A 20929-nucleotide genomic window follows, 5' to 3' on the forward strand; every position below is an offset into this window, starting at 1 on the left:
CCGCGGTGGCGTCACCGGGGGCGGGGCCAGGACGCGCCTGCGCGGACAGCCTCGGCCCTGCGCGCGTAAAAAAGTGGTCCCGAGAGGAAATATCCCTCCTTTCTATCGCTAGACGCGGAACTGGGCGTTAGGGTCCAAGCGTAGAGCAGAACGGGCAAGGGCTCTGCTTTCACGGAGTTTACTTACTTATGGGGGAGGCAGATGACCATGGTAACAAAGGTGATTTTCCCATCCTGACCTGTGCAGCAAAACACCAACGAAGCAGAAAGTGATGGACGGGGTGTGAGACTGAGGTGAGAGGGGCGAACACACCTGAATGAGCAGCGTTACAGGCAGGGGAAAAAGGGGTGCAAAATGTGTGTACTTTTTTTTTTGTCTTTTTGCCTTTTCTAGGGCCGCACCCGCAGCATATGGAGGTTCCCAGGCTAGGGGTCCAATCGGAGCTGTAGCCACCCGCCTACACCAGAGCCGCAGCAAGGAGAGATCTGAGGCGCGTCTGCAATGCTGGATCCTTAACCCACTGAGCAAGGCCAGGGATTGAACTCAAAACCTCATGGTTCCTGGTCGGATTTGTTAACCACTGAGCCACGACGGGAACTCCTGTGTGTACATTTTTTTAAATGAAATCTAATGAAAAAAACTCCTGGATATATTCCCCTCTTTCAAAAAAATAAGATTAAGTTCTGCTTCATCTGGTTCCAAAAATTGTATTATGGAAAAAAGGCCAAGGCTGTTCCCCCAAATATCCGGAGAACAGCTTGTAATCTCTTATAACACATATATGGCATTTTATACAGCACTTCCCAAGGCATTCAGGGTGAAACAGTCCTTGGCCTGTGGGACTCTTGCCCTCTTTGTAGGACTGCTCAGTGTGATTTGCTCACAGAATGCCACTGGTGCCCCTAGTCATTTTGGCAGCCAAAAAAGTATTACCTGTTGAAAACATTTCTTTTTTTTTAGGGCCACAGCCACGGCACCTGGGTCGAATTAGAGCTGTAGCCACCCACCTATGTCACAGCCACAGCAAGGCCAGATCCCAGCTGCCTCTGCAACCTACCCCTGCAACGCTGGATCCTTAACCCACTGAGCAAGGCCAGGGATCGAACCTGCATCCTCCTAGATACTAGTCAGATTTGTTTCCACTGAGCCACAATGGGAACTCTGAAAACAACCTTTTAAGCTTTTTTTTTTTTTTGCAAAAACTTGTTCTCTCAGTGATCACCTTCAAACCTTTAGTGTAAGGCAGTGTGGGATAGAAGAAAGAAAACAAGTTTACCCAGAAACCTAAATCAGAACCCAGAAGCCATCCTGGACACTTCCCCCTGCCTCATACAAGCCATTCCTGGACTCTTTTTACTTCCTAAAAATCTCTTCAATCCTACATCTCTTTTCATCCACATTTCCTTCTTGCTGGTCTGCAGCAGCCCCAATCCTGCTCTGACCTCCTTCTCCTTGGGCCCAGGGTGGTGGTTGTTAAGTACAAAACTGAACTGTCACTTCCTGCCAAAGTCCAAAACCATTCAAAGGTTCCATTGCTCTAGAAAATTCTAAAATGATCTGCAAGGCCCTGCTGAGTCTGGTCCCCACAGTCTCTCCAGCCTCACCTTGCCCTCCAATCACGTAGGCCTTCTTTGAGACTGGCGCTTACCATGCCAGCTCCCACCTTAAAGCCTCTGCACATACCACATCCTCGATGTGGAATCCTCTTCAACTCCATCTTCACCCAATTACCTTCCGTCAGGTTTCAGCTCAGGACACTTCCTCAGGGAGGCCCTCCCTGATACACTCAAGTGTCCTTACTGGAGGCTTTAGTAGAACTTGTCACCTTTGTAATTTTACATCTGCTAGGGTGACTATTTCACATCTGTCTCCTCCATAGACTGTCAACTTAATGAGGACAAAGCTGACTTTGCTCATCATTTCAGCGGGGCTCAATGGCAGCCCTGGACACAAAGTGCTTAAATATGTGTTGAATGAGCAAAGTCGGAAGACAAGTGCAAATCCTGGATTGAGCATCTTAACCTCTCTGGGCCTCATTTTCTTCCCCATTTATAAAATGTGATGATAATACCCTTTCTCTGGGCTTTATGAGGAATTAGGTAATAGATCCTGTGTTACACTAGGGTCCCAGTCAAATCACTTATCCTCTATGGGCATTTGAGGGAGGAGGGTGCAAACAGGTTGTCATCCTCTGGATTGCATGTGTGCACCATCCAAGAGCAGTTGGGAGGGTGACAGGTGGTACTTAATGGAGCCTCTGAAGAACCGACTTGGAACTCTTGGCAGAGGAAGACTCTTAGGTGATCCATCAGCTGAGGCATGAAGCTATTCCAGTGGTTATAATGGAGCCTCCTGAGCTGACTGCTTGAGGCTCCATGTGCAGGGAAGCAGTCCCAGCCCCACTCCCTGCATCTCCATTGGCCTGGCCCACCTGGTGCAGGCAGGTCTTTCACCTATTCTGAAAGCCGTCTTTGTCTGGAGAGATTAGGAAGACAGCGGGTGCCAAGAGGTCAATTTATCAGTGGTATCATGGCATGCAAAACTCAACTATTCTGCCTGTACAAAAGTAAAGAAGTGGGGCCCCTCCCCACCTCTCATCTGCCAGGAAAGTGCTGGAGGCATTCCCCTTCCTTATTTTTCATTCCCCACCCAGATTCTACTTCCCCAAAATGAAGCCAAACAGGCTTAGTTTAGGTGAGGAATAAAAGTGTTGGCTACCTGAACATGCAGTCTTTAGGCTCAAATTTACCCCAAACTTCCAGCTGGCAGCTGGCTTTTATTATAATGTAGTTCACGATAGAAACCACCAAGTCACTGGGGTTCAACAGGGCATGTAGTGAAATGGCTTTACATTTGTTTTGGCCTCTGAGCAAACGCCTTTCATTTTTGTATATGATATGAAATTCCTGACCTCCTAAAGACTAGACTAAGAAGCAACAATATATTTTCTCGAACTTCCACACAATAATGTACCACCCTTTATCTTTTTTTTTTTTTTTTTTTTTAGGGCTACACTCGTGGCATATGGAAGTTCCCAGGCTAGGGGTGGAATCAGAGCTGTAGCTGCTGGTCTACACCACAGCCCCAGCAGCTTGGGCAACACCAGATCCTTAACCTACTCAGCAAGGCCAGGGATCAAGCCTGTGTCCTTACGGATGCTAGTCAGTTCCCACTGAGCCATGACAGGAACTCCCAACCACCCTTTATCTTAAAATTAATACAGTGCTTTTTGCTTTTCAAAACATTGTAACCCCTTCATCTTGTTTTATTCCCAAAACTGTGCTGGAAGGTTGCTAGGGTCAGGGACTTTTTTCCAGGCTCTGCCACTTAAGAGCTACATAACTGGGGAAAGCTGAGCCTCAGTTTCCTTGTAGGCCAAATGGAGGGGTTAAAGCACCCACTTCATGGGGTTACAGTGTGAGGATTAAATGCATTACCACATGTGCAGAACAGTGCCTGGACCACTGACAATGTTCAGTGAATACTAAGTATTCCCATGGCTATAACTGCTATTATATCCTGGGTGCCAGCCAGGTAATTGTTTTAGAATAAATCTTAGCTTCCTAAATATCTGCAGAAGTTTCCCCTTTCATTGTAAGAGTGTTTCCAGAGCACACTGGCTCTGTTCTTCCCATCACCATTTGTTTTTTTCTATACTCTTTCTTTTTTTTTTTTTTTTGTCTTTTTGCTATTTCTTTGGGCCGCTTCTGCGGCATATGGAGGTTCCCAGGCCAGGGGTCTAATCAGAGCTGTAGCCGCCGGCCTACGCCAGAGCCACAGCAACGCAGGATCCGAGCCACGTCTGCAACCTACACCACAGCTCACAGCAACGATGGATCCTTAACCCACTGAGCAAGGGCAGGGACCAAACCCACAACCTCATGGTTCCTAGTCGGATTCGTTAACCACTGCGCCACGACGGGAACTCCTTTTTTTTTATATACTCTTTCTTACACTCTCTGCCCCACCCAAGCTCTGCTGACGGTTCCCTTTGTATTCTTCTGCCTGCTCATAACTTTACACTTTCTTTCATCTCATGTTATAGAAACCATCGGAGTCCTAGATCATACTACCTTCTTTCTCCCTGACAGATTTCTGCCTTCTAGAGTTTATATATGTTGTCTGCAGCCACGAAAAGCTTTTGATTTGGCTGATATTTTGGTTTGGGCACCACGAAAATGAATAACTTAGGTGTTCCTTAACATTCTGAATTATTCTTTCCTGGCCACTGGCCATGCCACTGGGAAACCACAGGGCAGACTGGTTCAAGGGATGTTGAGAACGTAGTGGATGAAGCTATCAGGGTAATGTGAACATCTTGGGGACGGGTATGTGAGAATGCTGATAATGTTACTGTGTGTGTTACTGCACAGACTCCAGCTGATACAGAAAATAGTCTCTTTTATTGATTGGGAAGTAGAACACCAGCAAATTATTTTCTAAACAAAAGCAATAAAATACCAAAATCCCACCAGCGTAGAACCAACCATCACTGCATCTGAACTTAAAAGCAGTACCTGGCAGATACCAGCAGACAACACAGAAACACAGCAGCTATTGTGTAGCAGTGGGAGCCTCAAATATTGACTGGCATCAGCTCTGGGACACCTGTAATTTATTTTTGCTGGAGGTGGGGAGATAATGTATTTTCTAACCAAAGCTTGTAGTAAGGCCAGCATCTAACCTCCCTTGAGGTCAAGTTAAATGTGGGGCCAAGTTCTCCTCCCCTGAAGATCTTCCTAGCAGTGCTGAGTAGGAACAGCACTGGTATTTCCAAAGCAACCACATCCACAACTAGAATCACATTTCTGTTGCCTTTTTCTTTTTGGCTGTGCCCAAGGAATACAAGAGATCCTGGGTCAGGGATCGAACCCGTGCCACAGCAGCAACCTGAGCCATAGCAGTGACAATGCCAGATCCTTAACCTGCTGAGCCACCAGGGAACTCCTAAAGTCGTATTTCTTAACACTCCTCCCCAGGATGCCCAGGGTTTTGAAAGAAGGGAAAATATACCAGTCATATCTCCAGAATCACAACTTTGTTAGCTAAACTGCTGCACAGTCCCTTCCTGTCCAGCCCTGGCAATGGGCCTGGATTGTGATGACCCCACTTTGCAAAACCACAAACATAGTTCAAATAATCCCTTTGTCATCTTCGTAAAGAGATTACAGAGGCCTCACCAGACTGAGAAAAAGCATTACATATGGTAGCCTAGCTTTCTTTCCACCCAACACATAAGTGGCTCCCTCAGAAATAGTAATTGTTCATCTCAGAGCCCCGTACCCTCCTGCAAGGGACTGTCCTCCTAAAAGTTTTATAATTGTTTCCAGGCACTGAGGAGGTCATCAGATGCTGGCAATATTAATTACATTATATCAGTTATGGAATAAGCCACTGTTAATTTAATGTTTGTGAATCAATGCTAATAAATTATTTGGGATAGTATTGGAGTTTTTTTCAGATGCATAAAATGGCTATATTATATTTCACATATCATATGAAAACAAGGGTACTTAAGAAAATGGAAAGTAAGCATCTTGGTTATAAACTCAAAGAGTGAAGGTCTGAAAAATTAGATCCTAAAATACAAGAAGCTGCCATCACAGTATTTGGAATACAATAGAATGCTACCAGCTTGGACATGAATTAGGCTAAGAGTTCAATAAGGAAGCCAGTTTACAAGAGATGTGTTGGGAGTCATTCACAAAAAAGGAATTAAGCTGGAATGGAGGTATTCCTGGTTCTTTCACGTCCAGTGTTTCTACAAAGCACACCTGTACAGGCCCCCACTGGATCTCAACTCTTTAGCAGCAAGATCCTCCCATAACATCCATTTCCCTGGGTCCTCTTTGGGTCATGATGAAAGGTAAGAGAAGAAAACCTCAGAAGACCTACCCTAGACTAGGCCCTGCAGGCTGGACCCCTCCTCCTGACCATTTCCTGTACTCCTCCAAGTGTCTTAATGGATCATAGCCCCCACTGGCAAGGTGAAAGTCCCATACACCGCTGATACGTCTGAAGAATAAACTCTTTTGCAGCCTGAGGAATCAGAAATACCTTCTCCCCCTTTTTAATGGCCTGTACATTAATGTGCCCCTGCCAAGGAGGCACAGGGCAAAGTTTTCACCTGGGTCAGAAGGTTGTGGAACTCTTCTACTGCCTGGGAATGTGCCATGGGATTCAGCACCAGGTGCTGGAAGAGATTGATGGGCTCAGCATTCCGAAATGTCTTAGGAATGGGGATGGTCAGGGGCAGGAAGGTGTTACCAATGAGGAAATGATGGAGAGACCTCTGCTGGAGGCCTCGGCCCAAGAACCAGAGGACGTCCTGGAGCCGCTGGGAGAGCATACTGTGCTGCCAGTCTGTGAGGGGCAGCCGAAGCAACAGGTGCATGAGGGCAGTTTTGAAGTGGTAAGAAGTGAGGATGGGGCGGGATGCTCCCTTGGGTAAACTCTGAAGGTCCCGGAGACTCAAAATGATCTGGAGGCACTTAAGGTGACAGGTATTCTCTGGAGCAAAACGCCCGACCAGCTTCAAGAACAGATGCTCACAGGCTGCAAAGGACTCAGGCCAGTCCACGCTGGTGAGCTGTTCCTGGTCAGGGGCCTGACTCACCAGGTAGACCAAGGTATCTTCCCGTTGCACCCCCAGGACCAGGCGGATTGAAAGGATGCGGCCAGAGCGGTAGTCCAGCCTGAGCTTGCAGGAGGTGGTGGACGGCGGCAGGCTGAGCTTGAAGTCATACTTGTGGGCTACAAGGGCCCAGGCATTGCCCACCATGTTCCGGAACCACTGCACGGTCTTGCACACATCCAGGTGGGAGCCTGTGCAGAGCGCCGCCTTGATGGAGCTGTTGCACTTGCCCACAAGGGCCGAGTGGTCCCTGTGATGGTGCACCAGGCACAGCACATCCCCCAGAAGCTTCTCGCGCTTGCACACGCATTCTGACTCCACCAGTACGCAGCCACAGCGGCGACCTAGGGCTGGATCCCTCATCTCCAGCACAAACATAGTGCCCTGGGGGGGGACAATGGGCACCAGGATGTCAAATTTCTGGGTCTCATGGAGGGTTCCCCATTTTTCAAAGGCAGCCCCGATGCCCAGGCAGTCCTCCAGCTGTGGGTGAGCCTCTCGGCGGCTGAGCACCCGGCAGGCCTCAATGAGGTCGTCCACAAAGCTCTCCACAAACTCGCAGGTGCAGGGCAGGTCTCGGGTGACATTCTGGACATGATATCTGTAAAAGGCTTCCAGGGCCTCTCTCGAGGGGAAGTCGGTAAGCCAGTTATAGGAGGTGACAGGCATGACATGGACCTCCTCCTCCTCGTCGCTACTGGAATCAAAGGCCGGCTCATGCTGCATGTTCTGTCGCAGGAGCTCAAAGACGAGGAAAAAGCAAAAGAGGCCAGCGTTCCACAGGTTTCCCAGCATCCAGCCCAGCGGCCCCTCCTGGCCCTCGGTCTGGAATGGCCACCCCCTGTCTTTCTTCCCCAGCACTAACTGGTCACTGGATGTGTCTCCTCTCCAGAAATTCTCTGCCTTCTGCTTCTCCTCTGCTGCCCGCTTCCTCTCTTCAAACTCTATCTCTAACTGGCGCATCTCCTCACCCAATCGCTTCTCCAGCTGCCGACTTCTGGCTAGTGTGTCCAGGTCCATCCGGTCACTGACCATCAAGGGGTGGTGAACAACATACATCACTGCCAAGAACAGAAGGCTTATCACAGCCATGGAGGCCTCTGCATCTGGAGAAGTAGGAGGGTGGGAGTCAGTAGTGATCTGTGGGACTCATATTCCCAGAGCCCTGGAACCCCAAATCCTGGAAGTCAGCTACCCAGGAGGAACAGAAAGCTCACAGAGCTGGGACTGGACAGAGCAAGGGTGGTCGGTCTGCCCAGGAGAAGCTTTGGGAAAAAGGAGGCAGCAGGATGTGCTACCCAGTCTCTACTGCTTTCCTTCCACATGGTGTGGGTGGTATTTAGGCTTCCAGAATGTGGACATGGAAATGTTTTCATTCCTGTGTAAGATGGGGAGGGGAACCCTTGTGCTAGGGTGGCCTCACCCGACTCATCAGTCCACCATGGGCACCAGGTGTGCCTTGATGATCCCAGAGGCTCCCTTCCACGGGCAGAAAGCACTAGTCTGCCTGGGTAACACCTTTCCTCTTGCCAGGCTGTCGCCCCGGGCCTGCTGCAGCATCCTTCTTCCTCTGTGACTTCACAAGCCTCATTCTGCTCACACTGTGTCATCAGAGCACTCAACTTCTTCCCCTCCTTGTGCCCAGTGGGCCAACCCCCCAGTGGGAGCCAAGGAGGCATTGGGCGGCCTGTCACCTCTCCACTGCTGCTGCTGTGCTCTCTGAGGTCCTCAGGGGGCTGCCAGATGCCCCATCCGTGGGCCAGGCCCAAAGGCAGGCACAGCTCCACCTCCTCTCAGCCTAGGAAACTTCGTGAAGAACTAGATGCCAAAGGCCTCCTGAGAGCCCGCAGCACTCGGTTTCTCTGCCTCCCCACCCACCACAGAGGCCTGAAGCTTCCTGCCTTCAGCCCACCTGTTCACGAGCTTACCGGGATATGAAGGACTACGCCGAGGGGGCGCTGAAGCCAGGTGGGGGACTCTCCTCCCTTTGGAACTTGTGCTTGCTTAGTCTCACCGCCCTCTGCAGGAGCCCTGTTAAAATGTACAAGGTACCTGGGGGCTTTGGCTCAAAGCCATGTGACGTCCCCCCCCTTCATAACTTCCTCAAATTCCACGCCCACAGACCTGAACTCTCATCCGCCTATTTAGACCAAGCCAATTCAGGGTTTCTCCCGGGACCTGGGGCCAGGTTACTCACCGTCTGTGTTAGCAGGAACATGGTCTTAAAGAGCCCGCGCGGCCTGACAGCCCCCGCCTTCTTTCCGGCGCGGTGGGGGCTCCGGATTCCTCGACGGGTCCGCCCGAGGGAGTGGCCCCGCTCCCCTCTCCCGGGTCGCACACCATGTTTATCCCAGCGTCCTATCGTCTGCGTGCTGCGGGACCCCGAGACCCCACCCGTGCAGCGCGCGACTCAGAGGGCCCCAGCGGGACAAGCCGCTCCCGCCGTCCAGGATCCGCCTAGCTCCGCCCACCCAAATGCCCGCGGCCCAGCAAGCGCTCAGCGAGAGCCTCTTCGCCTGCGCGCGCCCCCTGTCCGCTGCCTCGGCTTCCAAGACCCTGCCGAGTGGCTGCGGCCAAAGACCCGTTGCCCACGGGCGCTCAAGAGCAGACGCTCAGACTCCCTAGGGTGGCGCAAGGGGGCACTTCAGGGGGCTGAGCTTCACTTAGCTAGGTTCAATGTACTTAATGGGAATTTAGAGTGAGGATGGTGGTGACATAACCAAGAAGTATCCTGGTGACGTCTTTCCCACCACAAAACGGTACAGCAGATGAAGTGTGTTTTCAGCAACCTCAATGTGCTTCACCTCCAGCCGACGCCCAGACTCAGGTGTCTTTCCCCAGCCTCTTTCTCATATCCTGAAAGGACCAGACAGCTCCCAAAAGACCTACTCTGAGGCCTTACTCGCTACTCATTAGCCACATGGGAATAAGAATCCTAAATATACAGAGTAGCCTAGTTGATGAAACGGGTGTGTAAAAGAGAATTTGTAAAGGGTGGACAAGGGCAAGCTTATAATTTGCTAAGAAATGCCAGTCGAGGGGGGGGGGGTGTTTGTTTGTCTTTTTAAAGCCACACCTGCGGCACATGAATATGAGCTGCTGCTGCCGGCCACAGCCACAGCCACAGCAACGCCAGATCCGAGCCGCCCCTGTGACCTACACCACAGCTCAAGGCAACACCGGATCCTTAAGCCACTCAGCGAGGCCAGGGATAGAACCTGCGTGTGGGTTGTTTTTTTTTGTTTTGTTTTGTTTGTTTTTGTTTTTTTTTTTGAAAATAAGCATTAGAATCTCAGAAAGAGCCTGTCTTTCTAGCCTGTGTCACCTATCCAAGGAGAAAAGGAAGTAATCATTTCTCAATACTTAACAGTAAAGTCCTGCTGAAAGACAATCAATATGCCTCTTTATCCAGTGGCAGCGCAGGGGGGTGGGGCATCAAACAACTTGGACAGCACTTCCAAAAATATGGACTTATTTTATTGTGAAAGGGGAAAGATTGTCTTCTGGCTAACACAACTGAAGTTCCAAAGTTACTTTTTATAAACTTGTAGGATGAAAAATAGACCACAGGCTAATACTACTATGACTAAGCATTAGTGCAATCGAGCAGTGAAAATGAAATTATTATGTTAAAATTTAAGATATGACAATGTCGGGGTGAGAAAAATACATTTTCCTGTTGTGGCTCAGTGGTAATGAACCTGACTAGTATCCATGAGTTGCAGGTTCAATCCCTGGCCCTGCTCACTGGTTAAGGATCTGGCTGGAGTTGCTGTTATCTGCGGTGTAGGTCGCAGATGTGGCTCAGATCTGGCATTGCTGTGGCTGGCGCTGTGATGTAAGCAGGGGGCTGCAGTTCAGATTTGACCCCTAGCCTGGGAAACTTCCATATGCCACAAGTGTGGTACTAAAATGACCAAAAGAAAAAAAGAAAAGAAAGAAGAAAAATACATTTCAGAGTGGGCAAAACAATGTGTTAAAACCATGTTTGTAAAGGTGTGTATTCATAATCAACAAAGGGTTTGGTTTTTGGGTTTTTTGTTTTTTTTCTTTTTTGGCTGCCCCGCAGCACATGGAGTTCCTGGGCCAGGGATCAGATCCAAAACACAGTTGCAACCTAAGCCACAGGGGTGGCAATGCCAGATACTTTGTTTTTTTTTTTGTTGTTTTCATTTTTTAAAAAAATTTATTGAAGTATAGTTGATTTACAAGGTTGTGATAATTTCTGCTATACAACAAAGAGATTCAGTTATACATGTACACACATCCATTCTCTTTCACGTTCTTTTCCCACATAGATTATCACAGAATATTTTTTTTACAGAATAAAATACATATATTTAAACACAATTACATTCAGACAGATTATTACATCATGGAGCTTAAGAAACAGATTAAGTGTCTCCCTCTGGAGAAGTGGAATGGAAAATATGCTGAGACAAATAGGAAATTTATTCTATGCTTTATCCCATTTTGTATGGCTTTCATCTTTACTATTTAGTATTATCTATTACATTTCAATTTTTCTTTAAAAATTAGCATTATATTAAAATTGTGGGAGTTCCCATCATGGCGCAGTGGTTAACGAATCCATCTAGGAACCATGAGATTGCGGGTTCGGTCCCTGCCCTTGCTCAGTGGGTTAATGATCCAGCGTTGCCATGAGCTGTGGTGTAGGTTGCAGACGCAGCTCAGATCCCACATTGCTGTGGCTCTGGCGTAGGCTGGCAGCTGCAGCTCCAATTAGACCCCTAGCCTGGGAACCTCCATATGCCGCAGGAGCAGCCCAAGAAATGGCAAAAAGACAAAAAATAAAAATAAAATAAAATTGTATATATTATGCAACTAAAATTTATAAAGAAGAAAGCCTTATATACCATTAAATATTTTATATAGCATAATAAAAAGAATAACAACTGGTAAGAATAACAAAAATAATAAACCCTCTGAAAATAAGTAAAATATAAAATGCATAAATTGGTTAAAAAACAGTGTAACTATATAAATATGTCCTCACAATTTGTTACATCTTATTGATTCTTCAATATAGGCATTACACCATTCTAGGCGATGTGATAAAAAAGACATTATAGACCTTACATTGTACCATGGAGAGAAATGGTTATTAATAATACAATTGTAGAACTGTATTATTTAATTGTACAGTTGCATTATTTAATTATAATTACCATAAATTCTTTGACGGAGAGGAAATCAGAATCAGATCTAAGAAGACTTCAGCATTCCAAGAATGATGTCAAATGACCCCCTTCATTGTGGATTATGTACTTATTTACTATGAGATATATTTCTTCTCCAGAGAGTCCTTGTTTGTCAATTGTAGGTTTTTGGTTTGATATAAGAGTCTATATGTATATGAGATTGTTTTAGATTGTTGTTCTCTTAATTGCAAGTTCATCCAGTGTTCTGCATTTGTACCCACCTCTTCTCATGATTTTGGATTTTGGTGGTATAATTGTGCATGGATGATTTCGTATCTTTACTGTATATATACCTTTACTATATATGGTGAGCCTTGTCATTTGTGGTATTTTTGTTTCCTGTTGCTTCCTTTTCTTTTCTGCCTAGAGAAGTTCCTCTAGTATTTGCTGCAAGGCTGCTTTAGTATTGCTGAATTCTCTCAACTTTTGCTTATCTGTGAAGGTTTTGATATCTCCTTCAAATCTAAATGAGAGCATTGCTGGGTAGAGTAATCTTGGTTGGAGGTTTTTTCCTTTCATCACATTAAGTATATCATGCCACTCCCTTCTGGACTGCAGAGTTTCTGTTGAAAAATCTCCCTATAACCTTATCAGGGTTCCCTTGTATGTTACTTGTTTCTTTTCCCTAGCTGCTTTCAAGATTTTCTCTTTGTCTTTAATTTGGTTAGTTTGATTAATATGTGTCTCGGTGTATTCCTCCTTGGGTTTATTTTGTATGGTACTTGTTGTGCTGCCTGGATTTGAGTGAGTGGTTCCTTTCCCATGTTAGGGAAGCTTTCTGCTATTATCTCTCGGAATATTTTTTCTGTCCCCTTCTCTCTCTCTTCTCCTGGCACCCCTATGATACAGATGTTGGTGCATTTAACGTTGTCCCAGAGTTCTCTGAGACTCTCTTCATTTGTTTTCAATCTTTTTTCTCTTTTCTGTTGTGCATCCGTAATTTCCACTAATCTGTCCTCCACCTCGCTTATTCGTTCTTCTGCCTCCTATATTTTGCTGTTGGCTGCTTCTAGTGAATTTTTTATTTCAGTGATTGTATCTTGCATCTCTTCTTGTTTAAGTTTTACGTCTTGTATCTCTTTGCTCAGTGTTTCCTGTTAGTTACCCATCTTTGCCTGAAGTTTATTTCCAATGTCTTGCATCATCTTCAGCATCAACAATCTAAAGTCTTTTTCCTGGAGGCTAAGAATCTCATCACTTAGCTGATTTTCTGGGGTTTTTCATTTCTCTCTCATCTGAGTTATAGTTCTCTGTCTTTTCATTTTTATAGGTTTTTGGTGTGGTGATCTTTTGGCAGATAATAGAGTTGTAGCCTCTCTTACTTCTGGTGTCTGCCCCCCTTGTGGCTGAAGTCTGTATGGGGGCTTGCTGTAGGCTTCCTGATGGGAGGGGCTGATGCCTGCCCACTGGTAGGTGGAGCCAATTCTAATCCCTCTGGTGGGTGGGGCTTAGTCTCTGGATGGGATTAGGGGTTGCTGTGTGCCTGAGGAGTCTTTAGGTAGCCTGTTTGCTGAGGGGTGGGGCTGTGATCCCACCTGGATTGTTGTTTGCCTTGGGGCTTCTCATTGCTGACTGATGGGTGGGGCCGGGTTTTCCCAAAATGGCCACTTCCAGAGAAAGGCTTGCTGCTGAATATTCCAGAGAGCGTTGCCTTCAATGTCCTTCCCTCACAACAAGCAACATTCACTCCTGTTTTCCCAGGATGTCCTCCAAGAACTGCAATCAGGTTTGACCCAGATTCCTATGGAGACCTCGCTCTGCTCTGGAATCCAGTGCACTTGAAAATCTGTGTGCGCCTTTTAAGAATGGGGTCTCCGTTTCCCCCAGTCCTGTGGAGCTCCTGCGCACAAGCCCCACTGGCCTTCAATGCCAGATGCTCCAGGGGATCTTTCTCCCAGTGACAGATCCCAGCATGTGAGGGTTTGATGTGGGGCTCAGAACTCTCACTCCTGTAGGTGAGTCTCTGTGAACCAGTTAGTTTTCAGTCTGTGGAGCTTCCCACCCAGGGAGGTATGGGGTTGTTTACATCACAAAATCGCCCTCCTACCTCTTGATGTGGCCTCCTCTTTTTCTTCTGGAGTAGGGTATCTTTTTTAAGGTTTCCAGTCCATTTGGGTGGAGATTGCTCAGCTTTTAGTTGTGAATTTTGTTGTTTTTAGGAGAGAAGATGAGCTCCAGTCCTCTATTCCGCCATCTTAATCCTCTCTCCTATGCAGTGATTCAATGCCAGATACTTTGATACTCACTGCCAGGTATCAAACCTGAGTTCCAAGCCTCCCAAGACACTGCCAATCCCGTTGTGCCACAGTGAGAACTCCAACAAAGGGTTTGTTTTAAAAGTGATTGTCAGGTTAGAAGACATCTGCTAATTCATGGTTCGCACAGAAATGAAGTTGGTTGCTATATCAAATTAGAGACTCCAAGCTGCAGAACTACTAATCCATATAATGGTCACATTTAAATCAACAAAAAGCCCTTTAGCAGTAGACGTTTCTTGGCCTGTTTTCTAGTGGTTTTTCTTCAACATGTGAAAGACTGTTGGCTTAATCAGCAGGATTAGTTGGAAACCAAGTCATTTGGACACCTTATCATTCATACTAATTGCTGTCTATACACAAATGACATGAGTAAACTGTAGCAATGGTCACTCATTCTAACAAATATGGTAGTTTTACCCTAAAATAAATAAATTTTCATCATTAAAAAATACACAGAAAGTAATTACCTACATAATTACTCGATTCTGCCTCCTGACCTGCAAAACCTAAAATTTGTTGAAGACTATTAGCCTTTTGGTGAGAACAGTTGCTCAAAGACTTGAGAACATTGGGAGAAATATCAATAATCAATTTAAAAACAGGAGTTCCCGTCGTGGCTCAGTGATTAACGAATCTGATTAGGAACCATGAGGTTTCGGGTTCGATCCCTGGCCTCGCTCAGTTGGTTAAGGATATGGCGTTGCCGTGACCTGTGGTGTAGGTCACAGACTCAGCTTGGATCCCACGTTGCAGTGGCTCTGGCACAGGCCTGCAGCTACAGCTCTGATTAAACCCCTAGCCTGGGAACCTCCATATGCCGCAAGTGTGGCCCTAGGAAAATACCAAAAAAAGACCAAAAATAAAAATAAAAAATAAAAACAAAGCAAATGATTTTGAGGGTTTTCCTTGGCTTGATGAATCATAAATGTGACTAATACTGCTCAGTTGTTGCTGTTTATCTAAGAAGGAAAAGAAGAGTTTGCAGTTCCTGAAGAATTATATCCAATCTCTTGGGCTAGAACATGATGGAAAATAATATGAGAAAAGGAAAGTGTGTGTGTGTGTGTGTGTGTGTGTGTGTGTGTGTGTGTGTGTGCACGTGTACGTATGTATGACTAGGTCACTTTGCTGTACAGCAGAAATTGGCAGAATATTGTAAATCAACTATAATAAAAAATTTTTAAATAAATTTTAAAAATGAAGAATTAGACTCTGAATAGTCTTCATAGAACAACTATAGGCAAGAATATTTTATAGTTGAGAAAATACTAATTCAGTACAACCTGAAGTGGAATCGCTCATATGTGTCACATTTAGTGGTGTAAAAATATACGTGGAGAGTTCCCTTATGATGTAGCAGGTTAAGGCTCTGGCATTGTCACTGGAGCAGCTCAATTCATTCTCTGGCCCGGGAGTTTCCATATTCCATGGGAGCAGGCCCCTCAAAAAATATACATACATGGAGCAGAAAAAGTCTTGGACAGATTTACAAACTTTGTGAAAATATAAAGTGTTTAAAGCTTATATCTCACTGTGGCACAATGGGATCGGCAACATCTCTGTAGCGCCAGGATACAGGTTCTATCCCTAGCCCAGCACAGTGGGCTAAAGGATCCGGTGTTGCCCAGCTGCAGTGCAGGTCAAAACTGCAGCTGGTATTTGATAGCCTGGGGAACTCCATATGACCTGGAGTGGCCAAAAAATAAAAAATAACTTTTGGAGTTCGTGTTGGGGCTCAAGGGGTTAAGAACCAGACAAAGTGTTCTTTGAGGATGAGAGTTCCATCCCTGGCCTCGCTCTATGGTTTATGGATCCTGCATTGCCTCAAGTTGGAGTGTAGGTCACAGATGTGGCTCAGATCCCACATTGCTGTGGCTGTGGCATAGGCTGGCAGCTGCAGCTCCAATTCAAACCCTAGACTGGGAATTTCATTATGCCACAAGTGTGGCTGTAAAAAAGGGAAAAAAGAAAAGCTTATAACCATCATATTCCCTAATATTCATCATATTATTCATCAGCAGATACTTTATGGAAAATATTTGACTCCATCTTGTATTACTGAACCAACAGTGTCAATGGTGAACTTTGTTCACTCTCATGCACTTAAAAATCATCAGTTCTGCAAAATTTCACTAGAAATAGAAGCTGAATATCGTAATATGCCCTACCACACATCAGTGTGCAATCTTTTTGAGCTTGGGGCTAAGATTAAATTTTTTCTATTTGAAGGAGTTCCCTGGCAGCTCAGTTGGTTAAGGATCTGGCACTGACATTGCTGTGGCTCAAGTCACTGCTGTGGCACAGGTTCCATTTCTGGCCTGGGAACTTTTGCATGACTCAGGCACTGCCAAAGAAATTTTTTTTCTATGTGAAAAACTGTCCTCAACTACTATGCTCAAACACCAAGTGACTTTAGAAATTAGTTTTTGTTGCAGACTTGATCCTAAAATTACAAGGCAAAAATGGTATTTTGATGTGAAATTTATTCTGTGATGAAATCATTTAAACAAACTTTTCATCACAAGTAATACCAAGCTTCTCAATACACTTCCTATACTATCAAAGATAAAACAAGAAGCAAGACGTCCATTCCCACATAAATTTGCAGCACATCTACTTTCTAAGTTCTACAGTTCCAGCAGAATTTGTCAGACCTCAGTGCAAGTAGGAAGAGCAGTCCCATATTTCCAAATCCATTTGACTTTGCAACTGAGGCTCTTCCACATAATCTCTAATTAGAAGGGATTAATCTGCCATGTAATGACATACTAAAAGGCAAATATCAAGAGAAGAATGTTATTATATAAGAATGGATATGCTCAATTAAAATTGTATGCTTGTGGATTAATATATCAATATTTGGAAGTAACCATCTGTATTGAAAAATATTTTCAAAGAAGCACTATGTTATTGTACAACACAGGGAATATAGCTAATATTTTACAATAACTATAAATGGAATATAACCTTTAAAACTGTGGATCACTCTGTTGTACATCTGAAACTTATATAATATTGTACACCAATTATACCTCAAACAAAAAAAGAAGAAATATATAATATCTTATTACACATCAGCACTAACAGATAAAGTCTTCAGTCAGTTTGGATGATAGGAAACACTAATTTTGAGCCCCAAAAAAGTGACAAATTATTTTTTTAACTCCATTCTTCCATTAGTAGGCCCATATTACAAAAAATGCACTCAATTATTACCATTATATTTTGAATTTTGTCAAACATTTCATGAAAATTTATTTTCTCTCTTTTCCTCTTTTATTTTTCTTAACCTTTTTTTTTTAATGACCACACATACAGCATATGGAAGTTCCCAGGCCAGGGGTCAAACCAGTGCCTCCATAGAGACAAGCCGTACCATTAATCCTCTACACCACAGTGGCAACTCCTATCTTCTCTCTTTTTATGTAAGCACTTACATAATATCCTCCATTTTGCCTCTGGTCAGCAACATTAGAACATTTATTATCTGGCCATTTACGGAAAAAGTTAACTGACCTTTGCTTTTAAGCATCAAAATGTGCACACAAAAATAAATTTTTTAATTTTACTAATTAATTAATTTTTAGGGCCGCATCCAGGGCATATGGAGCTTCCCAGGCTAGGGATCGAATCTGAGCTACAGCTGCCAGCCTACGCCATGGCCACAGCAATGCAGATCTGAGCCACATCTGTAACCTACACCACAGCAAACAGCGTCGGATCCTTAGCCCACTGACCAAGGCAGGGATCAAACCTGAATCTTGGAGGACCTGTTGTGCCGCAAGGGAAACGAATCTGACTAGGAACCACGAAGTTGCCGGTTTGATCCCTGGCCTCATTCATTGGGTTAAGGATCTGGTATTGCCATGAATTGTGGTATAGGTCACAGACGAGACTCAGATTTGGCGTTGCTGTGGTTGTGGTGGAGGCTGGCACCTGCAGCTCCAACTCAACTCCTAGCCTGGGAACCTCCATATGCGGAGAGTATGGCCCAGAAAAGAAAAAAAAAAAAAAACAAACCTGAATCCTGATGGATACTAGTCAGGTTCTTAATTTGCTGAGCCACAACAGGAACTCCTAAAACATCAGTTTTTTAAAAATCACCTTTAACTCTGTAGTATCAGGATTCCCCAGCAGGATTTGATGGCATACTCATGCTGGGTAATTGAGAACTTAACAAAGTGACAAAAAGATTTCAGGGTTTGGAGAAAACTACAGGGAATGGCTATTGTTCCTGGAGCCAGCCCACCTCTGGGTAGGGGTTCAGAGGAGGGAATGATTTGTTACTAGAACTCGGAGAGGGAGGTAGCTACATGGAGAGAACGTCTGATAAGAAGAGGTGGTCTAGGCGTTCCCATTGTGGCACAGTGGAAGAGAATCCAACTAGGAACTATGAGGTTGCAGGTTCGATCCCTGGCCTCGCTCAGTGGGTTAAGGATCTGGCGTTGCCGTGAGCTGTGGTGTAGGTCACAGACACAGCTTGGATCCTGCGTTGCTGTGGCTATGGTGCAGGCCAGCGGCTACTGCTTTAATTAGACCGCTAGCCTGGGAACCTCCATAAACCACGGGTGTGGCCCTAAAAAGACAAAAAGACAAAAAAGAAAAAAAAGAACACCAAGAAAATGAAATACCAAGAACACCAAGGTGGCTTTGCAGAAACCAGAGAAACTGCAGATTTGCAAACAACTTGCTGAAGACTGAGCATCCTGCAGGTGCATGTGAGGGACTAGAATGACTGATAATTAACTTTGGCTGTCACAGGTCAAAAATCCCCCGTGTATTATATCTAACTGCTCCCCCAAAATTGCACATGCAACACATGAAGATTCAAGACGAACAATTGCATCCGCACAACACTGAAACATATATTGAAAGTTAAACTTACTCTCCACCAATCATTTCAGAGCACCCTCCTTTATAACTACCTACTTTCAGAATAAACATCCCACTCAAAAGCAACAGGAGAGACAGAGCTGAGCTTTGCCTCCTGTCTCCCTGGGAAAAAAAGGCTTTTTCTTTCTGCAAAATACTGTTGCCTCAGTATTTGGTCTTTCCTTCAGCAGCAGGCAAACAAGCCCACTTGCTCTGTTACACAAACACATTTGAATCCACATTCTTAAAACAGATTTGGGCCCACAGTGCTGCTATTCTCCTCTAAAAAGAATCACAATTCCTCAGAGGGTGCCAGGTCAATTTGCTATAAGCCTAGAACATCCTGCTGACCTTTGAAAGTGAGGGAGGAGGTCCTGTTGGGACTCAGCGGCTTAAGAACCTGATAATAGCATCTGTGGGGATGTGGTTGATCCCTGGCCTCACTCAATGGGTTACTGAGCCTCCACTGCAGCAAGCTTTGGTGTAGGTCACAGATGTGGATCTGCTGTGGCTGTGGCATAGGCTGGCAACTGGAGCTTTAATTCGACCCCTAGTCTGGAAACTTCCATATGCCACAGGTGTGGTAGTAAAAAGAAAAAAAAAAGAAAGTAAGGGAGGCATTATAAAATGTCTCAGGTGATGTTAGAAAAGGTGCAGAGTCCACACAGCTCCCACTGTTAGAGTGGCAGATTAGGTGTGAAAAAATAGTTATGATCATTGGAATAAGCTGAATCATAGGTCAGTGAATATATTATATATATATGTGTGTGTGTGTGTATATATATATATATATATATACATATATAGTGTGTGTGTGTGTGTGTCTTTTTGTCTCTTTAGGGCCCCACCCGTAGCATATGGAGGTTCCCAGGCTAGGGGCTGAATCGGAGCTGTAGCCCCCGGCCTACAGCACAACCATGGCAACGCAGGATCCAAGCCACATCTTCAACCTACATCACAGCCCAGGACAATGCTGGATCCTTAACCCACTGAGGAGGCCAGGGATCGATCGCACCTCCTCGTGGATGCTAATTGGGTTCATTAACCGATGAACTACAACAGGAACTCCAATATATTTTTAAATGATACACAAACTATAAAGTTTTTGTAAAAGTCTTGTGGTGCACCCATGTATTTTCAATAAGTTTCCCAAAGCAATCAAATCATTATATAAATCATACACTCATGTTTTGGTCATTACACAATACACCTATAAAAACATAGAAATATACTGTATATATAAAAAATGTAATGTAAATCTACATTAACATGGAAAATAGACCATAATATATTAAGGAGGGGAGATTACAAAAGCATGCAATAGTTTAATACCATTGTGTTAGGTGCTGTGTGTACATTAATACAATCCACAAAGGGTGGATTCCAACATGTTTATGAGGTGGAGAGAGTGATTACAGGTGACTTTTACCTCTTTCTATGCCTTTTTTCAACTGTTTTTAAACAATGAGCAGGTACTATTTTCACAATATGAAAATAACATCACACAATGAGTGCCTAGATTATAAATATGTAGGGCTGTGTGACCAAAGATATGGTGTGTCTCATTCGAACAGAGTTCACAAAGCATTTTCTTTTCCTTTTTTGCCTTTTTAGGCCGCATCCAGGGCACATGGAGGTTCCCAGGCTAGGGGTCAAATCTGAGCTGTAGCTGCCGGCCTACACCACAGCACAGGACAAGGCCGGATCCTTAACCCACTGAGCGGGCCAGGGATCAAACCCTCGTCCTCATGGATGCTAGTCGGTTAGTTAACCACTGAGCCACGAGGGGAATTCCCCAAAGTGCGTTTTCTAAAACAAACGGCGTCTCAAGACTTGGCTTCCTCTTCTCGTCAGATTTAGGGACTCCATGAGCACCCTGCTTTCGCTCGTCGCAGACAATTGTCCCCGCAGCCCCTCCCTCCCAAGCGCCTTCCCCCGCATCT

At 45.1% G+C, this 20929-nt stretch overlaps 1 protein-coding gene across 2 annotated transcripts; it reads right to left on the reverse strand.

Annotated features, from left to right (window-relative positions):
- Nucleotides 1–4384: 4384 nt before the first annotated feature.
- ITPRIPL1 (ITPRIP like 1) lies at nucleotides 4385–9096 on the reverse strand. Of its 2 annotated transcripts, XM_047781257.1 has the most exons (3): nucleotides 8832–9096; nucleotides 8563–8665; nucleotides 4385–7740 (listed from the first exon to the last, which is right to left on the reverse strand). In XM_047781257.1, the coding sequence occupies exon 3, from the start codon at nucleotides 7724–7726 to the stop codon at nucleotides 6086–6088; it is 1641 nt and encodes a 546-aa protein (XP_047637213.1). In that variant the 5' UTR covers nucleotides 7727–7740; nucleotides 8563–8665; nucleotides 8832–9096; the 3' UTR covers nucleotides 4385–6085. The 2 variants fall into 2 exon arrangements, with proteins under 2 accessions (XP_047637213.1, XP_047637214.1); XM_047781258.1 differs by lacking the exon at nucleotides 8563–8665.
- Between the last annotated feature and the right edge of the window lie 11833 nt (nucleotides 9097–20929).

Source organism: Phacochoerus africanus, chromosome 5, assembly GCF_016906955.1.
Source record: "Phacochoerus africanus isolate WHEZ1 chromosome 5, ROS_Pafr_v1, whole genome shotgun sequence".
Lineage (NCBI taxonomy): Eukaryota > Metazoa > Chordata > Mammalia > Artiodactyla > Suidae > Phacochoerus > Phacochoerus africanus.

What these genes read in the sequence shown, in the direction of transcription:
- ITPRIPL1 (XM_047781258.1), bottom strand. Translation starts at nt 7,726, where the DNA reads ATGGCTGTGATAAGCCTTCTGTTCTTGGCAGTGATGTATGTTGTTCAC.